This window comes from Scatophagus argus, chromosome 4 (assembly GCF_020382885.2).
Source record: "Scatophagus argus isolate fScaArg1 chromosome 4, fScaArg1.pri, whole genome shotgun sequence".
NCBI classification, from domain to species: domain Eukaryota; kingdom Metazoa; phylum Chordata; class Actinopteri; family Scatophagidae; genus Scatophagus; species Scatophagus argus.
Window position 1 is genome coordinate 24659954 of NC_058496.1, and position 24993 is coordinate 24684946.

General features: G+C 38.6%; 1 protein-coding gene across 3 annotated transcripts in view; it reads left to right on the forward strand.

Annotated features, from left to right (window-relative positions):
• The window catches only part of slc4a4a (solute carrier family 4 member 4a), a 62581-nt gene extending 37861 nt beyond the window's left edge, over nt 1-24720 (forward strand). For all 3 annotated transcript variants that reach the window (XM_046385972.1, XM_046385973.1, XM_046385974.1), the window contains 19 exons: nt 1657-1814; nt 2743-2830; nt 4033-4187; nt 5217-5327; nt 6131-6305; nt 6403-6536; nt 7119-7393; nt 9075-9145; nt 9729-9914; nt 10043-10156; nt 11114-11275; nt 11884-12062; nt 13247-13319; nt 14340-14408; nt 14638-14811; nt 15920-16081; nt 17907-18000; nt 18787-18866; nt 22149-24720. In XM_046385972.1, the coding sequence (XP_046241928.1) occupies nt 1657-1814; nt 2743-2830; nt 4033-4187; nt 5217-5327; nt 6131-6305; nt 6403-6536; nt 7119-7393; nt 9075-9145; nt 9729-9914; nt 10043-10156; nt 11114-11275; nt 11884-12062; nt 13247-13319; nt 14340-14408; nt 14638-14811; nt 15920-16081; nt 17907-18000; nt 18787-18830 (2424 nt within the window). In that variant the 3' untranslated portion in view covers nt 18831-18866; nt 22149-24720. The remainder of the gene's footprint in view (nt 1-1656; nt 1815-2742; nt 2831-4032; nt 4188-5216; nt 5328-6130; nt 6306-6402; nt 6537-7118; nt 7394-9074; nt 9146-9728; nt 9915-10042; nt 10157-11113; nt 11276-11883; nt 12063-13246; nt 13320-14339; nt 14409-14637; nt 14812-15919; nt 16082-17906; nt 18001-18786; nt 18867-22148) is intronic.
• The last annotated feature ends 273 nt before the right edge of the window (nt 24721-24993 follow it).

Sequence of the window (24993 nt, forward strand, 5' to 3'; positions counted from 1 at the left end):
TTATGATTCTCCCACAGTCTTGTGTAACAGAGGATAACAACACTGTCAGTAGACTTAATTTCTGGTTTGGGTTTAACTAATCAGTTGCTTCAGAAACAAGGTGTTTCATGTGTAGGTGCTGACGAGGACACAATAATTCAGTGACACTGGTGTAAAACATATTTCTTTGTGACATCCTGAGCAAAGAGGTCCAATGAACTGTCACTGGCTGTGACTTAGTAAATGTTTTCTGACTGCTCTTTGCTTTTTTGAAGTTAATATATAACACAGTAGTTTTCCATGACAATCTTATCTAGATATTTATGATTGTCTTTGAAGTTTTACTTATTAATGATTGCAATCTGGCACGATCTTTTTTTTTAATCACAAAGACATCTTTTATAGCAGATATGATTGCACCATGAAATGTAATGTGATTTAAAGCATGAGCTAACAGATCCTGGATTAAAAACATAGAAAAGTTAAATAGAATTTGTTGTGCAACCCAACCTGGAGTGTAAGAATGGATACCAATTGGCATCTGGGGGGCATTTATGGCAAGATGTGACAATAAAACAAATTTGAATCTCAAATTCTGTAAGTTGTCAGTCATGCTGACAGTTCAGTTGTCTCAATGTTTCAAGATAACCTGTTGGTGTTCAGGATTTGGAATTTCACTCTTAAATCCAATGTAAGTTTACTAACTGGTCTGGCAGTATCAAGAGGATATTAATCTACTAAAGAAAATATGTTGCCTCCATTGGATCACAGGTTTAACTTTTTTTTTTTTTAATGCAGATCGGTTCAGGTGTGCATCTTAAAATTGCTTCTCAAAGATTCTCAGTCCAGTTCTTACTGCAAACACAAGCTTAAAGAACAACCACATAATCCTCAACTATACATGGAGCACAGGCAGGGTGGCTAACGAGTACTTTTATTAACTAGATATTTCAACATGATTCTGGACTCTTAACAAAATATTTACACACCATTTTGTAGCATCTTCAGGATGCCTCGTGAGCCTCCATTAAAGTTGATTTTCTTTGTGTTTAACACCACAGCAAGATCTGTTTTTTTTTCATGACCAGCTCAGATTATCTGCGATCTGCAGTTCATAGACTTAAATGTGCAAAAAACAGTGGTGTGTTCCTTTAATCATGAACTCTGTGGCATCAGAGAGCTGTAGGAGAAACACAGGAAGTGCTTTTGACTGGTCTTAGATCCAACACTACGGATTAAGTGTTTGGCTTCCTAATTACACTGTTAGTTCACACAGCTGCACAGCAGTATTCCAGTTTATATAGTTTTGACACAAGCAGCTGTTCCTCAGACAGACAATGAAGAAAAAAAAAAACAAGCAAACAAAAAAGAGCTTCAACCCCCAAACAGTTTCTGAGAAACACAAGAATTGCAGGACCTGAATGTCCATTGGAGATGAAATGTTGAACGTGTGGAGCTCAGCAGGTGTCTGTTCTCCATCCTTGTACATCTCAGCATTGTGGCGACAGAAAGAATGACGGCTTTATTCAAACACTATGAGAGCTGCCTGGTTTGGTATTTAACTTGAATGGGATTGTCCCTTTTGAAATAGGTTGTTTAATTTGGTGTGCGCTGTATTGTGTAGCTTGCTGGTGTGAACATAACATTTAATGTCTCCTCTTCTTTTGTGCTTTTCAGCTGAGAAACAAGTTCATGAAGAAGTTGCCGAGAGACGCCGAGGCCTCCAATGTGCTGGTGGGGGAGGTGGACTTCCTGGACACGCCATTTGTGGCGTTTGTTCGTCTGCAACAAGCTGTGATGCTGGGAGCCTTGACAGAGGTTCCTGTTCCCACAAGGTGGCTGAGATTCATGTCTGACTCGTACTTATGAAATCCTGGGATTGAAAGTTCAATGCAGGAAGACACATCAGACCAGAATTTTACTGGAGCTGTAGTTGTCCAGTTGCAGCTCTGCCTTACACATATTGTATATTTGAAGATTTTCTAACTCTGACAGAATTCTGGGAAAAACACTTAATAATACACACACAAAAAAAAAACAAAGTCAGAAAATTTACAAGGAGTGGACACAGTAAAATTCCAAAATAAAGTCAGGTATGCATAATATTATGTTTTTCCTGTGTTCACCTTAAATAATACTAAAAATCTGGAACAACACTGTAATTTAAAGACACAAACTTTATGATGTATCCACCTACTGTTAATTCCCCAGCTGTTAATGAGTGTCATAAAGCTACAGGAGTGACACTGAACTGTGGTTTTGTTGTAAGCAAAGAGCCATAAAACCATTCAAGATCCTGTTTGTCTGGAAGGGTGTTTCGGTTCTGATGAAATAGTAAATGTTGTATATTACCATGTCTTCAGAGAATTTGTCTGTTATGGTGAAGTGTCTAATGTGTTACCATTATGGCCGTACTCCTAGTAACCACCCTTTAAGATTATTGTTGTAATATAGCTTAGAAATAAACTTATGAAGTATTGAATGGATGGCTGGTATATGCAGCAGCCTCCCTACAGTCAAAAGAGAATGTGTTTGTGCTTGCTTTGATTATGTATTTCCACAGCTGGGAAAGAGATGAAGTTAAAATGCTCAATACCTTGACTAGAATTTCATAATATCAAACCAGACGCATGACCAGATGTAAAAGGTGCCAATGATAAAAACTGAACTTTGAAGTGTATTTAATGCCTTTACAGTCTTGTTTTATTGTGGATTTATAGACAAACAAGCTTATTAATACAGGTGATTTTGTTCCCTTTGTAGATTTTTATTCATCTTGCTTGGACCCAAAGGCAAAGCCAAGTCGTACCATGAGATTGGCAGAGCGATCGCCACGCTGATGTCAGATGAGGTTGGACTGTTGTTAACACATTTTCTGTGTGTCGTATATGTCAGGGTCAGACGGACAACAGGACCCACAGAGCAGACCAGAGACTGACAGGTGTAGAGAGGCGGTTTATTAACGGTCCGGATTCGGTACACAAAAGGCAGTCAGCGGGGCAAAAGTACAAAAATCACAAGGCAAAAACGGGTCGAGGAAACAAACAGGGTTGGTGCACGAGGAAACAATACTGAAAACGCCAGAGAGTTACTTACAGGGAAGAAGACAATCTAACAAAGACACACTGGGAGAGACTGGCTTAAATACACATGAGGGGAGGAGCAAACGAGACACAGGTGAAAACAATAAGTAATCATAGGGAGTAAAGAAACCAAGAATGAACACGAAAAGGAAGTGAGGGCAACCAAAATAAAACAGGAAGTCTGTCCACAAACTAAAAGCCTGACAGTATATTTTAATGCTGACAGTGAAACTCTGATACAGGCGTCAAAATTAAATCTTCCATGTTACACAACATAACATCTTCTCTTGCAATATCTATGTTTAGACCTTCATCATTTTGCTTGTTCCCTATCAAAAATACAAAAAGGAACAGCTTACAACATTATGCAAGATATAGTGAAATTTGAGTTGCTTACTTCCTTTTCATTAGCATTTTTTGTTATGATCTGTGCATTCAAGCTTATTTCGTAACGTTGTTTACTTATTAATACTATTAATCTCTGATGTAAAGATTCAACTCAATAGACATTTAATCATTGCTGCAAAGAAGTGTCAAAGCTGTGAATAATGAGGATTGCTATACTTTACTTTTTGAGGATTTCTAGTGTGAGCATTTTTAGTTTGTATTTGCCATTACAGGCAAGTATACGGGTATTCTCCAGTTATTGTTTTTTCTCAAAATCAAAAGTGACAATGTGTTTGGACAGATACTGTAGGCTATGTATTAGCTCTCAGGGCTGTACAATATAGGAATGCCGCATTGCATACATATTTAACTGATAGAATGCGTCTTTGTTCATCTTCAGAGCGTTTGGGGTGATCTGGTCTACATTGCCTTAATATTGCACTTTGTTTTAGATGTATAGTGTGTGTAGGATCTCACTTTTTATCCCAAATGTTAATTCTCAGATTTCATATTACAGTTTTCATATTACATTGACTGATGTCTTTCACACTTGAATGCCTGCTGCCTCTCCCCTCGTGTTCAGGTGTTTCATGACATTGCGTATAAGGCCAAGGACAGGCAAGACCTGCTGGCTGGTATCGATGAGTTCCTGGATGAGGTGATCGTGCTTCCTCCCGGCGAGTGGGACCCAACCATTAGGATAGAGCCTCCGAAATCCCTCCCCTCCTCTGACAAAAGGTCTATAAAAGTTCATCTTTCTAGTGTGTGCTTACTGATTCCTGATATATAATATCATCATATGTGTGATATAATAATCTGTCTGCATACTGTGTTTCTCTCCACCAATTTCACTTTCCCTGGATAGTTCATAGCTGGGATGTCTAATCTTTTTAAAACATTTCCGAGGATTGTAAAAAGTAACAGTAGCCCAAAGGTGTAATCCCTTAATCCCTTGAGAGAGTTCATTGTTGTGATCTTATCTGAAACCACAAGTGTTTGGTGATTCTACAAGCACCTCACGCTCTATATTAGTCTGCTCGTCATTTATTAAACCCATTTACACACACACACACACACACACACACACACACACACACACACACACACACACACACACACACACACACACATGCACACACACACACACACACACACACACACACAGTGTAGGTTTTCATGCCTGATGGGGCCATTGCATAGACTTGCATTAATTTCCTGTAGACTCACTCTAACCGTCACCATTACTTGCCTAACCCTAACCTTTACCCTAACCTTAACCTTAATCTCAAACTCAAACTAACCTTAAATGAAGTCTTCAAGTGTAGCTGTGTAAACAGGTTTTTGTTCCCACAAGGTCAGAAACAAGTACACACACATCAGGTATTAAATATTAAAGAAACCACAGATCTGCTTCTGCTGTGTGTGCAGTAACTGCGTTATGTTATAGAAGAGCAGTGGTTGCAAAATCACTGAGGTGTGTCCAGGTGGACAGCACAGTGTTCAATTATGAAAGAGCAGCAATAGTTTTTTTTTTTTAAGCTGCAGTAAAGCAGAAGAATTTTAGCTTTCAAGAAGTCCTGACAACATGCTGACAGTTAAAACATTTTTTTCATGGCACCTCAAATGCTAAAAAAAACCCTGATGTCAACATTAGCACAAACTTGCACTGTTGACATGTATGACCTGAATCAGATAATTATTTCCATGAGATAAATTGGTAATCAGAGGTAAAGTGCCTGTCAGGCTGACCAACACTGTGTATTTTAGGAAAAACATGTATGCAGGAGGGGACTCTCAGATGAATGGAGATATGCCTTATGATGGAGGTCATGGAGGAGGAGGACACGCTGTCGGGGATGAGCTGAAGAAGACTGGAAGGTATGAAACCATGGACAAAACCAAATGCTTTTAAATAATAATTTTCCTAAGGAAATGGACAGCTGTTGGCTATCGAACTAAAACTGGACAACGTGTGACAACTCAAATACTAAAAATGGAAACGTTAATGTCCATTGTAGGCCATTGTAGGTCATTAATTTGAAAGAGCACTCAACTAATAAATGAGTGTTTAAATATAATGTACAATGAACTAAAGTGCAAGAAAAAAATCAGCACCCATACAGGTATCCAGAGAAAAATATAAAAAATGTAAAAAATGATTTTGTGTGGGCAGCACGGTGGTGCAGTGGTTAGCACTGTCGCCTCATAGCAAGAGGGTTCCAGGTTTGAATCCCGGTCTGGGCCCTTCTGTGTGGAGTTTGCATGTTCTCCCTGTGCCTGCGTGGGTTTTCTCCGGGTACTCCGGCTTCCTCCCACAATACCAAAAACATGCACATTAGGTTAACTGGCTACTCTAAATTGCCCCTTGGTGTGAGTGTGAGAGTGTGTGGTTGTCTGTCTTTGTGTGTTGGCCCTGTGATTGACTGGCGACCAGTCCAGGGTGAACCCCGCCTCTCGCCCGTAGTCAGCTGGGATAGGCTCCAGCTCCCCCGCGACCCTGACGGATAAGCGGTATAGAAAATGGATGGATGAATGATTTTGTGTCTGATTACACAGGAAGATTCAGTGGTCATGTTTTGTAAACTAAAATGCATAATATTGTAGTTCTCTGGGTCGGCACACTAGTGCTGTAATTACATATTCAAATGTTTGACAGCAACCATTTGTGTCTCTCCTTCCAGATTTTGTGGGGGTCTCATACTTGACATGAAAAGAAAAGCGCCTTTCTTTGTCAGTGACTTCACCGATGCATTTCACATTCAGGCCTTGTCGGCCATTTTGTTTATTTACCTGGGAACTGTGACAAACGCCATCACCTTTGGTGGTCTGCTGGGGGATGCTACGGAAAACATGCAGGTCAGACTGAGATTTGAAATTTTTCTTTATTGAATTTCAGACTGGATCCTATTCATGTTCGGAATTATACCCTGACTGCTCTCCTTTACCTGTGCAGGGTGTGTTAGAGAGTTTTCTGGGCACAGCGATCGCCGGTGGTGTATTCTGTCTGCTGGCAGGCCAGCCTCTCACCATCCTCAGCAGCACTGGGCCTGTTCTCGTGTTTGAGCGATTGCTCTTCAACTTCAGCAGGTACGTTCTTCTTTTTCTCAGTTCCCCAAAGTCCTGGTGACCAATAACAGAAGATTTGGGGCTTAAAAGGTCCTTCGTCATTACACTTAAATTACGTTGGTCCAAAACTCCGAAAGCACTTTCTGTCATGGTTCCCAAAATCTGTACCGTATAAACAATCATGTTTACACAAAATTATTTTGATGCCTGTCATGCCGGAGTATCAAAGCCACTGTTAAATAGGAAATTTTGTCTTTTGTCCTTTCACATATCTTTAAAGTTTAAATATTTTGAGGAAACAGTTGTATAATTTCAAGATTTTATACGACACAGTAGCTTTCATCTGTCAAAAATGGGATACTATATTGTGAATTTTGAAATATCCTCTTCTCTGAGAAACACTGAATTTTAACTTTAACTTTATCATAATAATAATAGTAATAATAATAATACAATTTTTTTGCTTAAAATATAACAATTTTAATTTTCTTTTCTCAAGCACTTTTTCATTATTCCAACCAGTGGCCCTAACACTCAAAGCATCAAACAGACTTTTAGACTCTTTTTGAATATTTTTTGTCTGATGTTTTTTAAAAAACACAGAGAAAATGACTTTGACTACCTGGAGTTCCGCCTGTGGATTGGCCTGTGGTCGGCGTTCTTCTGCCTGGCACTCGTGGCCACAGACGCCAGCTTCTTGGTTCAGTACTTCACCCGGTTCACTGAGGAAGGCTTCTCCTGTCTCATCAGCTTCATCTTCATCTATGATGCTTTCAAGAAGATGCTCAAATTAGCTCACCACTATCCCATCAACTCGGAGTTTAAGATGGATTATGTCACGCAGTATGACTGCCTCTGTATGGCTCCTACTATTCTAGGTGAGCCGTTCTTTCACCCTTAGGCCTTTAACTGACATTGTTGTGTGTGTTTCACCCGGTGATGCCGGTAAGACGCATCTCTATTGATTAACCCCTTGCTGATTGCAGGCTTTGACCCTTTCATGTTCATAAGACGATCACATTTAGGTCATTTTATTAGTTTAATGTGGGCGGCACGGTGGTGCAGTGGTTAGCACTGTCACTGTCGTGTGTGGTTGTTTGTCTTTGTGTGTCGGCCCTGCGATTGACTGGCGACCAGTCCAGGGTGAACCCCGCCTCTCGCCCGTAGTCAGCTGGGATAGGCTCCAGCTCCCCCGTGACCCTGACGGATAAGCGGTATAGAAAATGGATGGGTGGATATTAGTATAATGTGTAGCTACACTATTGGTAACTCCTTTTTTGAGCTTTAAATTCACATCAAACTGAATTTTATTTCTCTATTTTAAGGACATGTTCAAACATGATGGTGTTCAAAACTCAAGTGAGGCTTTTCTAAACCAATGAGATATCAGTTAGAAACACTGAGTTTAACTAGATTAGAGGAGTTAAATGAAACACTATTACATTTGTAATAGTGTTATTGTTGACTTAATGATGTCCTGACTAAGATTTGCCGTTTTTCATGGAACGTGTAGTTAGATGGATGGTATAATTAGTTACCTCAGCTTGTTTTGTTGTTAGGAGCTGCTGGACTGTTGAATTTTAGTATCTTGTTGTCTTCTTTTAGCATAAATAAACAGACACTTCTGTGGTGTGACAGTTACAATGAGCAAAAGGCATTTTTAGTTGTGACTATTAAGCAATGAACAAGCACTCTGAGGGAGGATGGGAGATCAAGAGGGGGCAGCGCTGAATTACTGGTAACCCCTTGCTGCTTTCCCTCTGACACACACCCTTACTTGCACAGGAATAAGCTATTCTGCATGTCGCTGCACACAGAGTACAGTGCATACCAGGGAAGGGGAAACAACAGATGCTTGCCTTTGTTGAGTGAGCAGCTGACACTTCATCAAAACAGGCTGATGTAACACTGACTGTAAGTTAGGCCCAGAGTGAAATATCATGCAGATTCTTTTTTTGGCCATTTTATGCTCTTTTTTAGAAGGTGCGAGAGAGAGATAAAGCAAAGGTCTGCAGCCAGACTTGGATAAAGACGCAGCGTACATGTTAACCACAAAGTCACAGGGTTGGTTGTCCACAGAGTGAAATACCTTGACTTGGATTGTCATGAAATTTGCTATAGACATTAATGGTACTTGAGTGTCTGGAATTGTAGCATGCTGAATAAGTGCTAAGTGATCATGTGAAGCTCACTCATTTAACACATTAGCATTTAAATCATGTCTGAATACAGCTGAGCTGAACTGCAGTACAGCGCAACTTCAGCCACGTGTGTCAACACAGAGCTGAGTTTGACAAGCTGAGCCATAAAGACGGTGTCCGTGTAAAGAATAAACTCGTTTTCACCATCCATTCAACAGTTTTGTTGTTATTGTGTATATTGTTGTATTGTGAGTATTATAGCCAAATGGGGTACCATGGCACGCTGTTCTGTTCTTACAATCTTGTTGCTTTGGAAACTTGTTGTTATGCATAACAAACAAAACTCATTGACGATAACTTGTGTAATGTGTAGTAATACAAAATGTATGTGGAACTAAGCTTTATTTGGTTTTTGCAGAGAACAGTTCAAGCATAATCGATGATACTGTGGAAGATACTTCAATCTGGTACTGGAACAACACTGGTCTGGTAAGTTTTCCTGTGAGGAAGAAAAACACATTTACATATCCTGCTTATTTGCCTTGAATGCAGAATTGTAATTATTGATAGTTTATGGGATACGTCATCCATGCTACTGTCTGCTGACGCAACCATAGTTCCATATAATACTTCATGGTACACTGTAGTGTACTATATACTGTATACATCACTGATTTACTTGAAGCACTGTTCACACTGAAGGACTTTGGTCTGGCAATCTTGAACAGACGAACTGCATACCAGCCACAAGTAGTGAGATAAGAGAAAACTGAAACAGACAGTTGTGTTTGTCAGTTCAACACTGTTAGATGGAAAATAAAACAGTCTGATAAGCGCATTGTTGTTTCCAATTTGAGGTTACTGTGGCACTGTAAGTTGGCTGGTCTTTATCTCATTTTACTCCAAAACATGGATGAGACACTTTCAGCCAGCTCTTCTCAGTCTCTTCAATACAGAAGTGACTTTACAGAACTACACCTGAGTGCCTTCCCTTGCATCTGTCATGGCTTCAGTGGGTCAGTGCATGCATGAATAACTGTTTGTTTATTATCCTGATGTTTCCTCTACACAGCCGATGAATGCCACATGGTCATCACTCACAAAGACTGAGTGCTTAAAGTACAACGGAGAGCTGGTGGGGAAGGCCTGTGACTTTGTCCCAGACATCAGCCTCATGTCCTTCATCCTGTTCTTTGGCACTTACACCTGCTCCATGTGTCTGAAGAAGTTCAAGACCAGCCCGTTCTTCCCCACCACCGTGAGTCACCGTCAGCTGCAATAAATTAATTTAATTCAACAGGTCAGCTTTAAGGAAAATAAATTAGTGTGTGTCCAACTGTTTGACCAGCAGGTTTCAGAAAAGTGTTTGTGTTAACTTGCACTCAGGTGAGGAAGCTGATCAGTGACTTTGCCATCATCCTGGCAATCCTCATCTTCTGTGGTGTTGACATGTTGGTAGGAGTTGATACTCCTAAACTCATTGTGCCAAGTGAATTCAAGGTGAGTCCCTCTGTGCTTTGTGAGTGCTCATGCCAGATGCACAACTCATGTGCATTTTGTTTTAGTGTATTTCTTCATAAAATGTATTAAATGTCCAGTAGAATCTTGCAGAAATGAAATCCAAAATACAAGCTTGCATTTACCATGTGATAGTAGTGAAACATAGAACCTGGAAAATAAATCTAACTGTTTGCTGTGATGGTTTACATTTTTCAAGCAAGTTTTAAGTTACTACAGTTTGCCTATAATATAATAAAATAACCCAAAAGCAGGGACTGTTTTAAAGGCAAGACGCAGCAACAGTATTAGTTTTAGGTGGTACAGTGAATGTAGTTAAATGTAGGGTTGTTGGTGTGAGCTGGGTTCTTCCTGTCTTCATGGCAAAAATAACCTGAGCAAGACATCAAACATCAAAAGTGGTCTATTCTGCGTAGAGAGAAAGTTTAAGTCACTCTGGACAAAAACATCAGCCAAATTAAGGTAATGAGAGGCCTGAGAAAAACAATCTAGTATTCATTTTCTAACTCTGATGGAAATTGTGTCCTCCCTGTGTTTGTGATTTAGGAACAGGTCAATAAACATCTTCAAGGATAATGTTTTAAGTTACTTTATTTTTCATCTGTAAGAAAGCAGTCAGGTTTCTTTTAAAAAACAAAACAAAACCTAGACCTAAGACCTAACCTCAGGCGAGAAAACAATTTAGCCAAAACTTGGATCACCACAGTTGATTTCTCACTTTCCCCTTAGGACTTCTGTAAATACAAATCAGTTAAACGTGTTTGGGAAAATGATCAGTAAAATTCTAAATTATTAATTTATAGTTTATGAGCAAACACAAACAGTAAAAGACATGAAGAGGAGAGCGACATTGTTGACCTCAAAAACAAACATCATGTTTTGGATGTCCTTAGAAGTGTCTGCTCGACACGTTGAATCTTCTGTCTTCCTCCCTCATAGCCAACAAGTCCTAACCGGGGTTGGTTTGTACCCCCCTTCGGAGGAAACCCCTGGTGGGTTTACCTGGCATCGGCTCTTCCTGCCCTGCTTGTCACCATACTGATCTTCATGGATCAACAGATTACTGCTGTGATTGTCAACCGGAAGGAGCACAAGTTGAAGGTAAATAAGAAATCTCACTCACTAGATGTGCAATGTGCGTAAATTCTTCTGATGCAGGAGGTGAAAGTCTATATGTTTCTCTGCAGCTCTGGTACCACTGAGAGAAAATCTCAGAACAAGACCACAATTTAGCGCATGATTTTGCAGAATAACTTGTTTAAATTAGTAATTCAACAAAAACATATGTTTTCATTGTGGTAAAAGGGTGAGGCTTTGGCATCTTTTCTCTCTGTTTGTCCTACCTGATTTATGTGAAGTCAGGATTTTCATGTGTTTCCCACAACAAACTGCAGTTTGTACAGGACACTGGCTACCTTCACACTAGAGTTAAATATTGTTGTCATACTTCTCATGGGAGTGAGAGATGTTCCATGCCAGCGACTGGGCACAGTTCAGTTCAAAAAGCAACTACTTCAGATGTTAAGACAGTTACGGCTAAAGTTGAGCAGTAATTTCTTTCCTTTAAAGATAACTGGCCAATAATTTCAAAGTATTTGTCCAAGTAAAGCACGGTTTTAGGTTGTTCTGTCCTGTCAGCACTGTGCATTGTGTTTATGACTGAGAATGCACATACACGATCTTCTGACCTTGTGTGTCGTCTGTACCAGAAAGGGGCAGGTTACCATCTGGATCTGTTCTGGGTGGCCATTCTCTTGGTGATTTGTTCCTTCATGGGTCTGCCGTGGTACGTTGCTGCCACTGTTATTTCTATCGCTCACATTGACAGTCTGAAGATGGAAACAGAAACATCAGCTCCTGGAGAGCAGCCCAAGTTTCTGGGTGTGAGGTAAGACTGCTACAATATGGAAGACAGTGCGAACCAAAAACTGCATTTTATTAATAGATAATGTTTTCATCTGCATGTGGGCCCTCATCAAAATACACATAATGACAATCAAGTTGATGACCTCTACAATATTTTAGAGAGGTACGGAATCCTGACTTGCAATATTAGAGCATTATGAATGAGTCAGATTCATAGTAAATAAAATCTACCCTGCTGCTGTAGCACCATCTATAGGTGAGATGCCGACAGATGTCACAGAATCTCTCTGAGAAGTTGTGTGCACTTGGCATCTAAGTTTGGTTGCAGTTTTAACGATTTAGTAGTAGTAGTAAGTGCTAGTAGGAAGCAATATAGCATATCAAAAGCACAAGTGGATCCATATAATTCGTCAATTCAACAAATTAGATGTGGATTGAAATACATTTAAAGAAGGATTACTGAAAAATGTTTTGCAATCAAATTTAAATGATGGACTGTTTTTTTAGGCAAGAAAAAAAAACATAGCTTTTACATTACAAAGTTTAGGAGTTATGAGCCAGTACATGAACTGCTCTGTAGATGGTCCGTATGAAAAATGCAATCCATTTAAATTAGTTAATTATTGTTTTTATGCATTTGACAGGTTTTTACCTTGTGTTTACTGATCACAATCACGCTCGACACGCTGCAACTGAAGAAAACACATGCAAATAGACAACAAAAAAGAAAACTGAAAATCTTCATCAGTTTGACATATATGAAGCATTTATAAATAAAAGGCTGTTTTCTGTATTTGGTTGTTTTCTATATTTACAGATGTTTCTGTGTGCTGTGTGTTTTGTCTATTTGGAGGTGTTTTCTTAAACACATTGTGATTTCCTTCCTGGTTTTCGAGGTTTTGGGGTGGGGGTTGCTGTTTGGGTTCAAGCCTGTTTGGTGACATCCTCCCAAGGCTCTTGATGTGTCAGCTGTAAGCTGAACTAACAAACTCTGGCAAGAACGCAGACTGAATAAGATCTGGAAAATGACTGACATCCACATGCAACATGCACCATTATTCAGACTGGAACTTTACTATTACTATTGTGGGGAAGAGTTCAAAAAATGCCCTAATCATGAAAATATAACAAACAGACTTTGATATTTTGTTCTTATGATGACATTGTTTTTCCCTTCCTTTATTTCTTTATTTTTTATTTTTGCAGAGAGCAGCGACTCACTGGTGTGTTTGTGTTCATCCTGACAGGACTGTCTGTATTTATGTCTCCCATTTTAAAGGTAATTAGAAGAGATTATCTGTTGGTTAGTTTGTTATCTTGAAAAGATTTTGAGACTGCTTTGTGACAGCTGTTGGAATCGAACACTAAAAAATATTTTAAGTGTCGCTAGACTGACTGACCTGCTTATTTACAGATTTAATCAAAGATTGACTTTAACTGCCTTAAATATTGTCAGGCTAACTGCAAACTGCCAGGTTTGTAGGTTTGTTGTAAGAGTTTAATCCATGAACCATAAAAGCACTTTTAAGAATAATAGCTATGTCAGAATACAGTAAGTAGAATAGCTTGAGACTGAGGCCCATAAAACATTTTGATCTGTTAGCAGTGGTCGCACATAACAGAACCAAATTTTTAATAATGAAGAGGACATAAAATGAAATGAAAATGACAAGGTAATTGACTATTTGCAGCCATTGTGGCTGTTTATTCTGGATGGTAACCTAATCAAGTGATTTTGTTGCCTTAAACTACCCAAACTGTGACTGTAAACTAACCCCCTTGAAGATATTAAGGTCTAATAATTATAAATAAACACCAGCTTTTGGCTTCATTTGTAATTCAAAGCCTGGCCTCCCATGCCAGACCCACTCATCCACCACTGTTCACCTATCAACTCCTCCTAACTGCAAGTATCTACACTCTGCTCATAGCACTGTTAGGCAGGGCTCAGCGAAACACTCTTGGAAAAAAATGATAACATGCAACAAGTTGCATGGTTCTGTCAGCTTACTAGCATCTTTTTATAGCATAAGTGATTTTAGCTGATCAGAATAGAATAAAGTTAAGAAACAAGCCCTATACAAGTCATATTAAAATGACAGTTGTGCATCAATAAATATCCCTTTTCCATTATAAATTTAAATGTTTTGCACATGCGCGCGGGTATGCTGATTTATTTATTTTTGACAATACAAGGCAGTTTCCTAGTTATTTCCTCCGAGGATGTGTTTTTTTGTGTATTTATTCTTTATTGTTGTGTTTGGGTTTTTGTGGTTTTTGTTGTTGTTTTTTTACCTAGTTTATCCCCATGCCTGTGCTGTATGGAGTCTTCCTATACATGGGTGTTGCCTCTCTCAATGGAGTGCAGGTAAATGTTGAGACCTTTTTTTTTCTATCATAAAATAAAAATAGTGATGTAGAATGCAGGGCAAATAATACTAACCTCAACGAATTTTGATGCTGACCTCCACAATTTAAACTAATAATCTTTGATTAATCCAAGAAACAATACAAGCCAATGACCAGTGGTTACTCTGTTATACTAATGCATACAGTGCATCCAGTCATGTGTGTATGTCACTTTTATCTGTCTGTAGTTTATGGATCGTCTCAAGCTGCTCCTGATGCCTGCGAAGCATCAACCAGACCTGATTTACCTGCGACACGTTCCCCTCAGAAAGGTCCACCTCTTCACCTTCATCCAGGTCCTGTGCTTGGCTCTGCTCTGGATTCTCAAGTCCACTGTGGCCGCTATTATATTCCCTGTCATGGTAAGAGACATTTATGTTTGAATTCACCCAGTACAGACTTGCATTAACTCTTGCACTTAATGGGAATGTATAAAAACTTTCAAATGTTTCTAGCGGCGTTCATCAGGAGCATGTGTTCAGTCAGTTAATGTGGTTCAGCTGTTATTACATGACCTCAGTGTGACAGGGTGCACATCTGTTAATGACGACCATGAAGCTTATCATGTGTGCTCAGAGGATTGCTTATGTGAGTGGTAAACCCAGTGACTGTTTTTGCATCATTCAGGGTCACAGATGCAGCTCTCAAGACTTTATTATGAGATTTTTTTGACTTTGTGTTATTGTTTGTAGGCAGGAAGTGATTCACAATCTGTAACTGACATTTGTTTCATGGATTAACAGGTTAACAGAGTATAAATGTTATTGTTATTGCTGTTGTTATGTAAGCTACCTAAAAAAACGTTTTTTTAAAAGTTTTATTATTGAAAAAGTTTTATTATTATATTATTGATTATTTTCAGTAACTTGTGTATATTTGTCCTAGTCCAAAGAATTTTGCACGTGATGAGTTTTGAACTATCAATAATCAGTTTATGATTTATGGCTTTTGAACTGCAGAAGTTTTAAAACAATGGGTTTGGACATTGGACATTCCCATTTGAGTGTAGGCGTAGGCAAGCTAGCACTGGACTCAGATGCCCATTGACTCAAATGTGACATGATCAGGTAACAGATTTAAAACAAAAACGGCAATGCTGCTTTGAGATCGTTGGACTTTTATTTTGATTTAGTTATCGCCATTCTGTCTTCCACATTTATGAAAGGTTGGCTATGAATGTTGTGACATATCTTACGAAACAGTAATGAATGCTTTGTGAGCAAGTTATGACAGCTGGTATGAATGTGTTATGTACTCACTCATCAAGTGAAGTGTTACCAAATAATGTATTTATTACCTGTCTTCACTGAAACATCAGCTATTTTTTAAAAAATGTTGCATACAGGAAACTTAAAAATGTACCATACATACAGTACTTTACTGTATTTAAACCCTTAAGACCCTTCATAGACTATACTGTCAAAAATAGACTCCCATTTCACCCTAATCCTCTTTTTCTTCTGTTTTTAGATTCTCGCTCTGGTAGCTGTCAGGAAAGCAATGGACTACATGTTCTCCCAGCATGAACTCAGCTTCCTGGATGATATTATCCCAGAGAAGGACAAGAAGAAGAAGGAGGACGAGAGGAAGAAAAAGAAAAAACGAGGCAGCATTGACAGCGACGGTGAAGATGTAAGGGTTTTCAGTTTATAGTTTCTGTCCCTCTTGAATGCAACAAGTTTGTATCATCAACCTCAAACTGAAGCAAATGCTGTTTTTTTCTCCAGTTTCTTTTACATGACAGCCCATTCCCAAGTCTGTCAACCTTACCAACAGCCTTTCTCCCAACTTTCAGTTTTCTTCCTTTGCAGCAGCTTGTATCATTTGAGGGTTTATCCACTGGTAACCAATATCCAGGTCTACAGATGTCAGAATCTATGTAACTTCTTTTCTCATGTTGTGAAGTTGTTTTTCCCTCATTTTCAATTGGTGTAAGTTAGTGAAGAAAATCCAGAAATTACTTGTCCTCAATAGAAATGAAGCACCTCCCATTGTGATTGTGATTTGTTTTATTGAAGTAACAAGAAATGAGCTTCTTTCATTTTTAATGCACTTGTTTATTTGACAGACGGAGCACAAGAATATTGCTGTATGTGTATGTTTCTTTTGAGTTTTGGCTCAGGTGACTTTAGAATGATTATGTCCATGTTGAAACAGTTGTCTAAAGTGAGCTAGACTTTACTCCTGGAGGTTTGGTGTTAGAATTTGAGTTTTAATTCTTTGAGCTTGAAAAATTGAAGTAGATTTCTTCATGGGTCCACTCATTCAGTTTCTAGAAACTCAGCCTGGGACCTAAATAAAATTTGGTTTAAGTGGGGTGGGAAGGGTCCCGTTTTATTGTGGCTTGTCTGTGTGTTAATGCATGAATCCAAACTGCTATTCCCTCAGCTACACGAATTTTGATACTATTGGTTGTATCTCTTTGTGTCCACTGCACTTTTGGACCCTCAGATCTGTTTGGATTTCATTGGGATTTCATGTGGACGTTACGTTTTGATGGTCTTGTTTCATGTTGGATCCAGACAGAGCAGTGAACTACTGGAAGTGGTTTAGATCATGACAATGTGACTTGTCGGCTATTATTTACAGTACCAGTCAAAAGTTTGGACAAACCTTCTCCTTTAGTGGTTTTACTTTATTTTTATTAATTTCAACATTGTACACCCAGTGTCCAGTTCAGTAAAGAGAAAAGACAGTCCATTGTTACTTTAAGAAGTGAAGTTCAGTCAATCTCAAGAACTTGATGAATGTATCCCCAAGTGCAGTCACCAAAATCGTCAAAAGCTATGGCTCTGGCTCTCATGAGGACCGTCCCAGGAAAGGAAGACCAAGAGCTATCTCTGCTGCAGAGGAGAAGTTTATTAGAATTACAAGGCTGAAGAAGCCCTTTGGGTGAGAGGTGAACCATCTTCAACAACCTAAAAAAAGATGTGCAGTTGTCTTCACTTCTTGCACTTCAGCTGCTATGACCTGGATGACTGAGAACCTACATGGACATTTCAGGTGGCTGCCTCATGAGGCTGACTGAGAGAACGCTGAGTGTGAAAAGCTGTCCAAATTTTGACTGGTAGTGTACATTAATTGAATTACTGAATAAACTGAATAAATTAAGTCTTATCAGTTGCCTGGCCCATTTTCAGTGGGTGCTTTAACAGAAATGACCCTTAAGAAGAGCCAAAAAGGTGGATCAGACAACTTGATTCTACACCTGAAATCTCAGTGTGATGTTGCATTATGTTTTTTACCTTTGGGAACCAGGAAAATATAAAATGGATCGAGACACTTCCTGTTTTATAATTAACTGTTTTTATTTTTCAGCGGAGGTGAAGGGGTTAGGGATTGAAGGTTGACATTGAAGGTCATAAACAGTTTGTTAATTAATCCGTGTGTGTGTGTGCTGATGCAGCGACACACCCAGAGGTCCCATCTCAGGATGTGTGTTTCCTTTCTCCAACAGTCTGACTATCCTTACAATGAGAATGTACCCAGCATTAAAATCCCCATGGACATGATGGAGCAGGAACCCTTCTTAGGTGATAAGGCCTCTGACAGTGAGTAAACCTGAACTACCTGCAGCACCGGAGGAAAACCACCTGTTCCTCCTGCTCCTGCCCGACTCTAATGCTCTGCATGTGGCTCTGATGACTTCTTCTTTTACTAAGAGTGGATGTCGTGTTGCCTGTTCCTTTCACTCACTACATGGTTTTCTTTGTTTCCTCTTCTTGTGTTCCAAACATGCATGAAAATAACTCACTTTCTTTTGTCTTTTTCTCTTGAATTGTGATGTCTTCAGATAATATTGATTTTTTTGTCTTTTTGCTTCTGAATTCTTACTTCTTTTGTCTAACGCTTTCTGTTTTAGCTAACAGTTTCATCAGACTTCTTTAAAATAGTCAATGTTGATTTCATGAATTTGTAAGCTTGTATAAAACAACTGTAGTAATGAGAATTCTAATTATGCTATATGGCTGCGAAGGACAAACATGAGGAGCTAACTGTACAGGTTAAACCTTTTGTTATGAAGTCTGCAATTTTGTCTTAACACTTCTAATTCATTATTCACAATTATACTAAACCTAAGAGGTACCGTCAAAACTAAACATTAACTGACTTTAAATCGATGATCTAATAGATACTGTGCATGAGTGTGCAGTCTCTCGATCCACTAAAACCCTTGTAGCAGTTGATTTCCTCCTCCTGGTTGAAATGATTTGTCAGTGAAGTCATCTTCTGTCCTTAACACATGTGGAAGTTTAAAGCATGTGTCAGAAATGACAGATCAGAAAATAGTAGCTCAGCTACATGCAAAGTAATGGTTGTTTGTTTTTCTTCCACAGGAGAGAAGTCCCCATCATTCCTTGAACGACACACATCGTGCTGAGCAGCTTCGCTATTACCAGGCCAACTGCTTGTCCAGGTGAGATTTAAGGCTGTACGTCCAGTATGCAGTTCAGAACCTGACAGCCACAGAGTCTCGCAAATCCACTTATCTACCAGGACGAATTACACCATAAAGAGGGAATGAAACTAAATATAACTGGCACTGATTTCCTTCCTGAATAAATTTATTACTGTGGCATCAAAGGTCAGAAAAGGTCAGAAGGCAAGCTAACTAGTTAACATATGATGCTGCTCTGAACTTTAAAGGTCAGCTGGGCTAATCAACTTATCTAAGGCTAAACTGCATTTTTTCAGTGCCTAGCAAAAGCAACATATTTCAGCTTCATCTCCTCCCTCATCTGTTGCTTCTTTCTCTCTGGGCTTAAACTGGCAATGGTTGATTTTTTTATTGGTCACTTTGGAGCAGCAGAAACAAGCTGTGGACACGATATTGACATATCTACACCTAAGTTTATATGGCAAATTTGTTAGCAAAGAGTCACTTACATCCAGGAGTTACATTTGTATCATGCTTACTAGCTGTCTGATGAATGCAAGTCCAATATTTAGTCTTTGTTTGGCTCTGTTTCAGCTTGCTAAATGCTCCACTATGTTAGCTACTTACCAGCTGATAGTGTATGGTGAGAGTGAACCATAACAGTGAAGTTTCAGCCTGATAGCTAAACAATGAGCTGCAACTCTGCAGATTCAGGTGATAACTCCCTGACACTGTGAAAGGTGTCACCTGAGTCATGAAGCCGCACGTTGTTTTCACATTGTCGGTTGATGGATTCTTATATTGTATTCCTATTATTACTAATCACTGATTATTAGTCTCTTTAGGCCTTTGCTCAGACTTCATTAGTGTCTGTTTCACATACATCACATGTATATGACAAACCCTAACAAACCAGGAAACTCCTTTATTTATGCTTGTTTTGGATGAATGTAATTTTGCTATACCTTCATATGAGAAAAAAAATAACAATAAATATTCTATAATGCAGCTCAGAAGGGTGCACATAGAAAGAAACCTTGTAGAATATTAATTGCATTTTAAACTATTAATTTACAATGTACATTTACACGTAACTTAGTGATTATTTATTTGACTTTAATTTAATCTTGAAACTTCTTTTGACAGTCAGCATCTGGCGCTGAAGATTTTAGGTTTATTGCAGATTTAAATGGCATTCAAACAAAAATCTGAACATTAACACATATTTAAAGTGTGGTCTAAAATGAATCTGTGTATGTCTCACCTTCACTGGATCAAAATGAGTGCATGTTCCATGTGCGCTGTGCTTTACTAATATGAGCTTTAGAGGGGACAATCTCAAAGAGGCAGAACAATCCTTGTTTTTCATGGCAAATATTTAGGGCGATGATCACAAATGTTCAAGAAGAGATTATGTTTCTTCGTCATGCCCACAACCTCTCCTGATGACCAGGATCCATGGGTCGCGTACACAGGGTCACATTTTGTTCCTGTATTACCCCATCTGCTCTACAATTGTTGGAACAGTGCTGACAGAGGAGGATTAGTGTTAGGGACGATGTGTGAAAAGCAGCTGTGATCACAGCACATCTGTGATGCCAACAAACAGTTTACAAGATTAATTTTTCTAACTGGTTGACTGATGGGTTGGCTTTTGTTCACATCGCTGGTCACTAAAAACATATTCCACTGACTGTGCTGGAGGAAGTATTCACATCTTTTATCTACGATGCCATAATATTTCATATATGTTGGTAGTTTAATCCTGAACTGTATATCATTCTAGAAAATTGTATCTGATTACAAAAGTAAGTAATTAGATAAATGTAAAAAGTACAATATTCAGTTACTTTCCTATATGAACTTACTCAAAAATGTTTCTTCAAAATGAATTAATTAAATTTATTACTTACTTTTGAAGTACTTTATTATTCTTAATGTCTGGCACACACTTAATAATGATAGCTGTAAATAGTCTACACGCTGGTGAAAAAACAGCTTTAATCTCCTGTCCTGACTGAAGTGCTGTTGAAATGTTTGATCTCATGTAACTTTTAAGACCTGAGGCCTGTCAGTGGCCCGGGCACGTGTCCATTAAAGTCAGTGACATTCAGACAGGGCATGAACTGCAGTGATGCTGTGGTAGTGATGACAGTACGCTGCCCCCCGCTCCCTCTAAAACTAATCCTGTCCCTGCTAAGACTGAAGCCAAATTGCTTTGAGCTCTCATGACCTCAGGAACCATCAAACCATGATCACTGGTTGTATTTCTGCTAGGAGAAACTAAAAAACACAGTGTTGCAATGCATAATGATTTATCTCTATAATTCATTCATTAACACGCCATTTCATACACTGCACAGCAGCAATTACAATTATTACAAACACTCAGATACCATAACAGCCTACACTAAGCAACATGTTCAGCCCCTGAGGCTCAGCTCAATCAATGCGACTAAATTACTTAATACAAGCAGCACTGTCAAAGAAATGCTTGTAGATTTGAAACTTCAATCTGCCCTGAGCTGATTCTCCCCTTTTGATCTTTAAGAAGAAGTTGTATGTTAACAACAGTACATCACCTACACAAGCAGGGGATTTGACACTAACTGACCCGCGGCAATGTTTCTGCGGTAAGAATACAGAGGGAGATGTGTTTTTCTAAAAGTGCAGAGATGAATGTATCTGTTTAATCTTATGTAACTCATGTCTGAGTAAGATAAGATAAGATGAACTTTATTGATCCCGCAGTGGGGAAATTCACCTGTTGTGGCAGCTCACAAGGACAGCAAGAGGAGTGCAAAAAGCAAAGAGTGTGCAAAAACAGTTACAAGAGAGTGTAGAGGTAAAATAAATTAACAATATACAAGGTAAGTAAAAATAGTACACTATAATGCTATATACAAGTCCTCGTAAGGGAAGAAAGAGGACTAGACCATAGAATTATACAGTCTAACAGCAGTGGGAATGAAAGACCTGCGGTAGCTCCTTCCTACACTGAGGGTGTAGCAGTCTGCCGCTGAAGGAGCTGCTCGAGTAGCTTGTAGCTACAGCTGGCAGACTATAAGTAAAACAATGGATAACCTGGCACTGTAGCAAAAGGCACTGACAAACACGTCTTAAGTTCTTCAGTAAATTGACAAACAGTGACTTCCTGGAGACTGGAGTCCACTGTTCAGGAAAGAAGTGAACACTTTTTAACCATGTACAGTGACAGGCTAGCTGTTTCTTCATGCAGTATGCTAAGCTAAGCTAGCCATTAATTTAAAACTACAGTGCACACCCAGAAACATTCTCACGAGAGATGTATTTGTGTTTCAGCCCTGAGATGAGTCCACTGAAGTCTGTGCCTCAGATTAGAATAGACATGGACCCAGACGATGATAATTCTTTCTACTGGAGGAGCAGAGGATCTGAAACGTCTCTGTAGGGCCCCGAAACACCACCAGGCCAATCCTGCAGCACCAACAAGACAACTCTCCCTCTTGTCCTTGATTTCTTTAATCTTTTTTAACTTTCTTAACTTTTTAACTCTTTCCACAGTTTTAAGACTTTGTGTGGTAGAAATGAATAAAGGGAACGCACTAAGAGAAAAAAAAAAACAAAACAAATGCAGACTGAATTTTTTTCCCTCAGAATTGTGTCTTGGTATTTTTCTCACGGCTCCACAGTAAACAGTTTTTGTTTTCTGACTCAAAACACTGTTAAATGTAACTCCTTACTGCTCTTCTATGCAACTCATCCCACATATTGATGACCAACAGTAAATGCTGCAGCTCTTTCTGACCATGCATGGAAGGCTCTCCCTGCTCTTTTTATATAAATATATCATCTGTCTGATACATACATACATACATATATATAAATATATATGTGTGTGTGTGTATGAGATTACTCTAATAACATTTTCCTGTAGCAGGAAAATTATGTTTTTATAGCTCTACCTCTTGTTTTAGATCAAATGCTCATGATGAACAAATGCAACATGTTGATTTTTGACGCAGCGTGGGGTTTTGATATTCCTCTCTGTCCTCTTGTAGAGTTGAAATGATTTAAGAGATTCGTTGTATTATAGGTGTGAAGGAAATGTGTGCAAATAGGTCTTTTAAGTTAACAGTTAATTAATGCATAATTGTAAGTGCAGATGAGGCAAATATTTTTATTATCACTATTGATGCAGTTTTGATTGCTTCTCCTTCTCTTTCTTATTTTTTCAGTCTTTCTTTCACATGTTCAGTTCAAAGCTTTTGTTACTTGTTAAAATGAAATCGTACGTTTCTTTAAATTTGTTTTTTAATGATTCTGTTGTGTGCATGATGGTAACCTTTTCTTGTGTCTTTCACTTTTGTTTCTTTGTGGGTAGAAAACAGTTCAGCAATACATAATCATCCAATTTTCCTCAGCCAAACTGAAAATCTCACTAGGAGTGCATATCATATATTTGCTTGTTCTGCACAAACTACTTTACCTAAGTGGCTTATGAGAGATTGATCCAGACTGAAATTCTTTTGGTAACAATATGACAAATTCAAAGGGAAATCAAATCCATGTAAGCTCTGTGCAGTGGGACAGCTTCAGTCCACAGTTTATTTCTTTATGTCACAGCTGCTGTTGGAATTATCTGATGTGAAAACAGGATTAGCTTTGATTTTCTTTTTTTGTTTTATACATGAAATGATTTGGATTCTTTTCAAGTCTCTTTTAATATAATGCTTGCATGCCATACTCTGTGTTCAGAGTGTTATTGGTTGCTGTTATCATTGTGCCACCACATGATCCTTTAGTGGAGCCATTAAGCTGAAAGTTATGGGGACAAAATTCACAGTGTGTATTCTGAACAAGCCCGAAGTTTGCAGTTTGTTTAAGTCGAACACTTGCTCAAATTGGACACTTATTTTCTGACTGACACATGCTGAAACACTTAATTGTGGTTGTTCATGCATTGTTTTTCTGCATGTTAAATTATTTATCAAAAGGTTCACAGACCTTTCAGTATTTTTGCATTGTTTATTGGAGCAGAAGAAAACTATGAGCCATCAGTGACCAACAACTCTCTGTCTACATATGTGTGAGTGTGTGAGGACTATCTTAACATAGACGTTCATAGAATAAAATCTCTGCAGTTGTTTTTAGGACTTACTCTTCTGTAAAATGAGGCAGAGGATGCACAAATGTCATATTCATTTCATTTTCACAAACAGAAAAAATCGAGTCTCTCAAATCAGACAGCTTGACTTTTATTGGCCAGTATTACGTGCAGTTACCACAAGCCAGAATGGCTTCTTTAGCGCTGTTTGTGATCAAGCCATCACTAGAGGGCACACTGAAGCACTTTCTCGCTTGGGTTTTTAAGTCCAACTGGGTGGCAGAATTAATTTTAAGCTGGAAGGCCTCCCTGTCATCATTACCACTATATACATCATTTGAAACTGTGATAAATTAGCCGCCTTCTTCCTGTTCAAACTATATACATACAGTAAAGGCACGTCGGCCCAAACCAAAATGCAGCAGGTTACTTTGTACCGTCATGGTCATTGTGTTCAGTTTGCTTTTTGTCTGTTTCATTCAGTTCGTCAGCCGAAGTAACCATTTGATTTAAGCTCCACGTCAGTGTTTGTTGCCATCAACAGCAGAGGGTGGAAACAAGTGTGACTCAATGTCTGAGACATTTTATGTGTGGAGTTGTTAGTTTATAGTGTGTTGTACTGTGTAAGCATGGACAAAAATCTGCAACATAAAAGGAACAACTTGTTAATTTTAGCATACAGAACACTGATATATTACTTTGATTAACTTTTTGTGACTTTTTAGAACAGGTGAGATGGTTTATTTTAGAATTTATATTTTTCAAATGAAATGTATATTGAAAATAAACAGAATGATCAAAACATGATGGCATGCAGTCTGTGTGGAATTTTGTAAACAGTTCACATAACCTTGTGCTATAATTTGGATAACAAAGTAATAGAATTTAATGGCTCTATCTCAGTTATACAAATGTATTCACTTTTTTGATGCAATATGATAAATTTTAGTCATAGAGCCAAAACAATTAGTTGAGCAAACATTTTTTATAATTGATGAATAACTCAATAAGTCATTCTTCAAATGAAAAAACAAACAATCAAAATAATCTCAGTTTCGACCCTTTGTCATGGAGCATTAG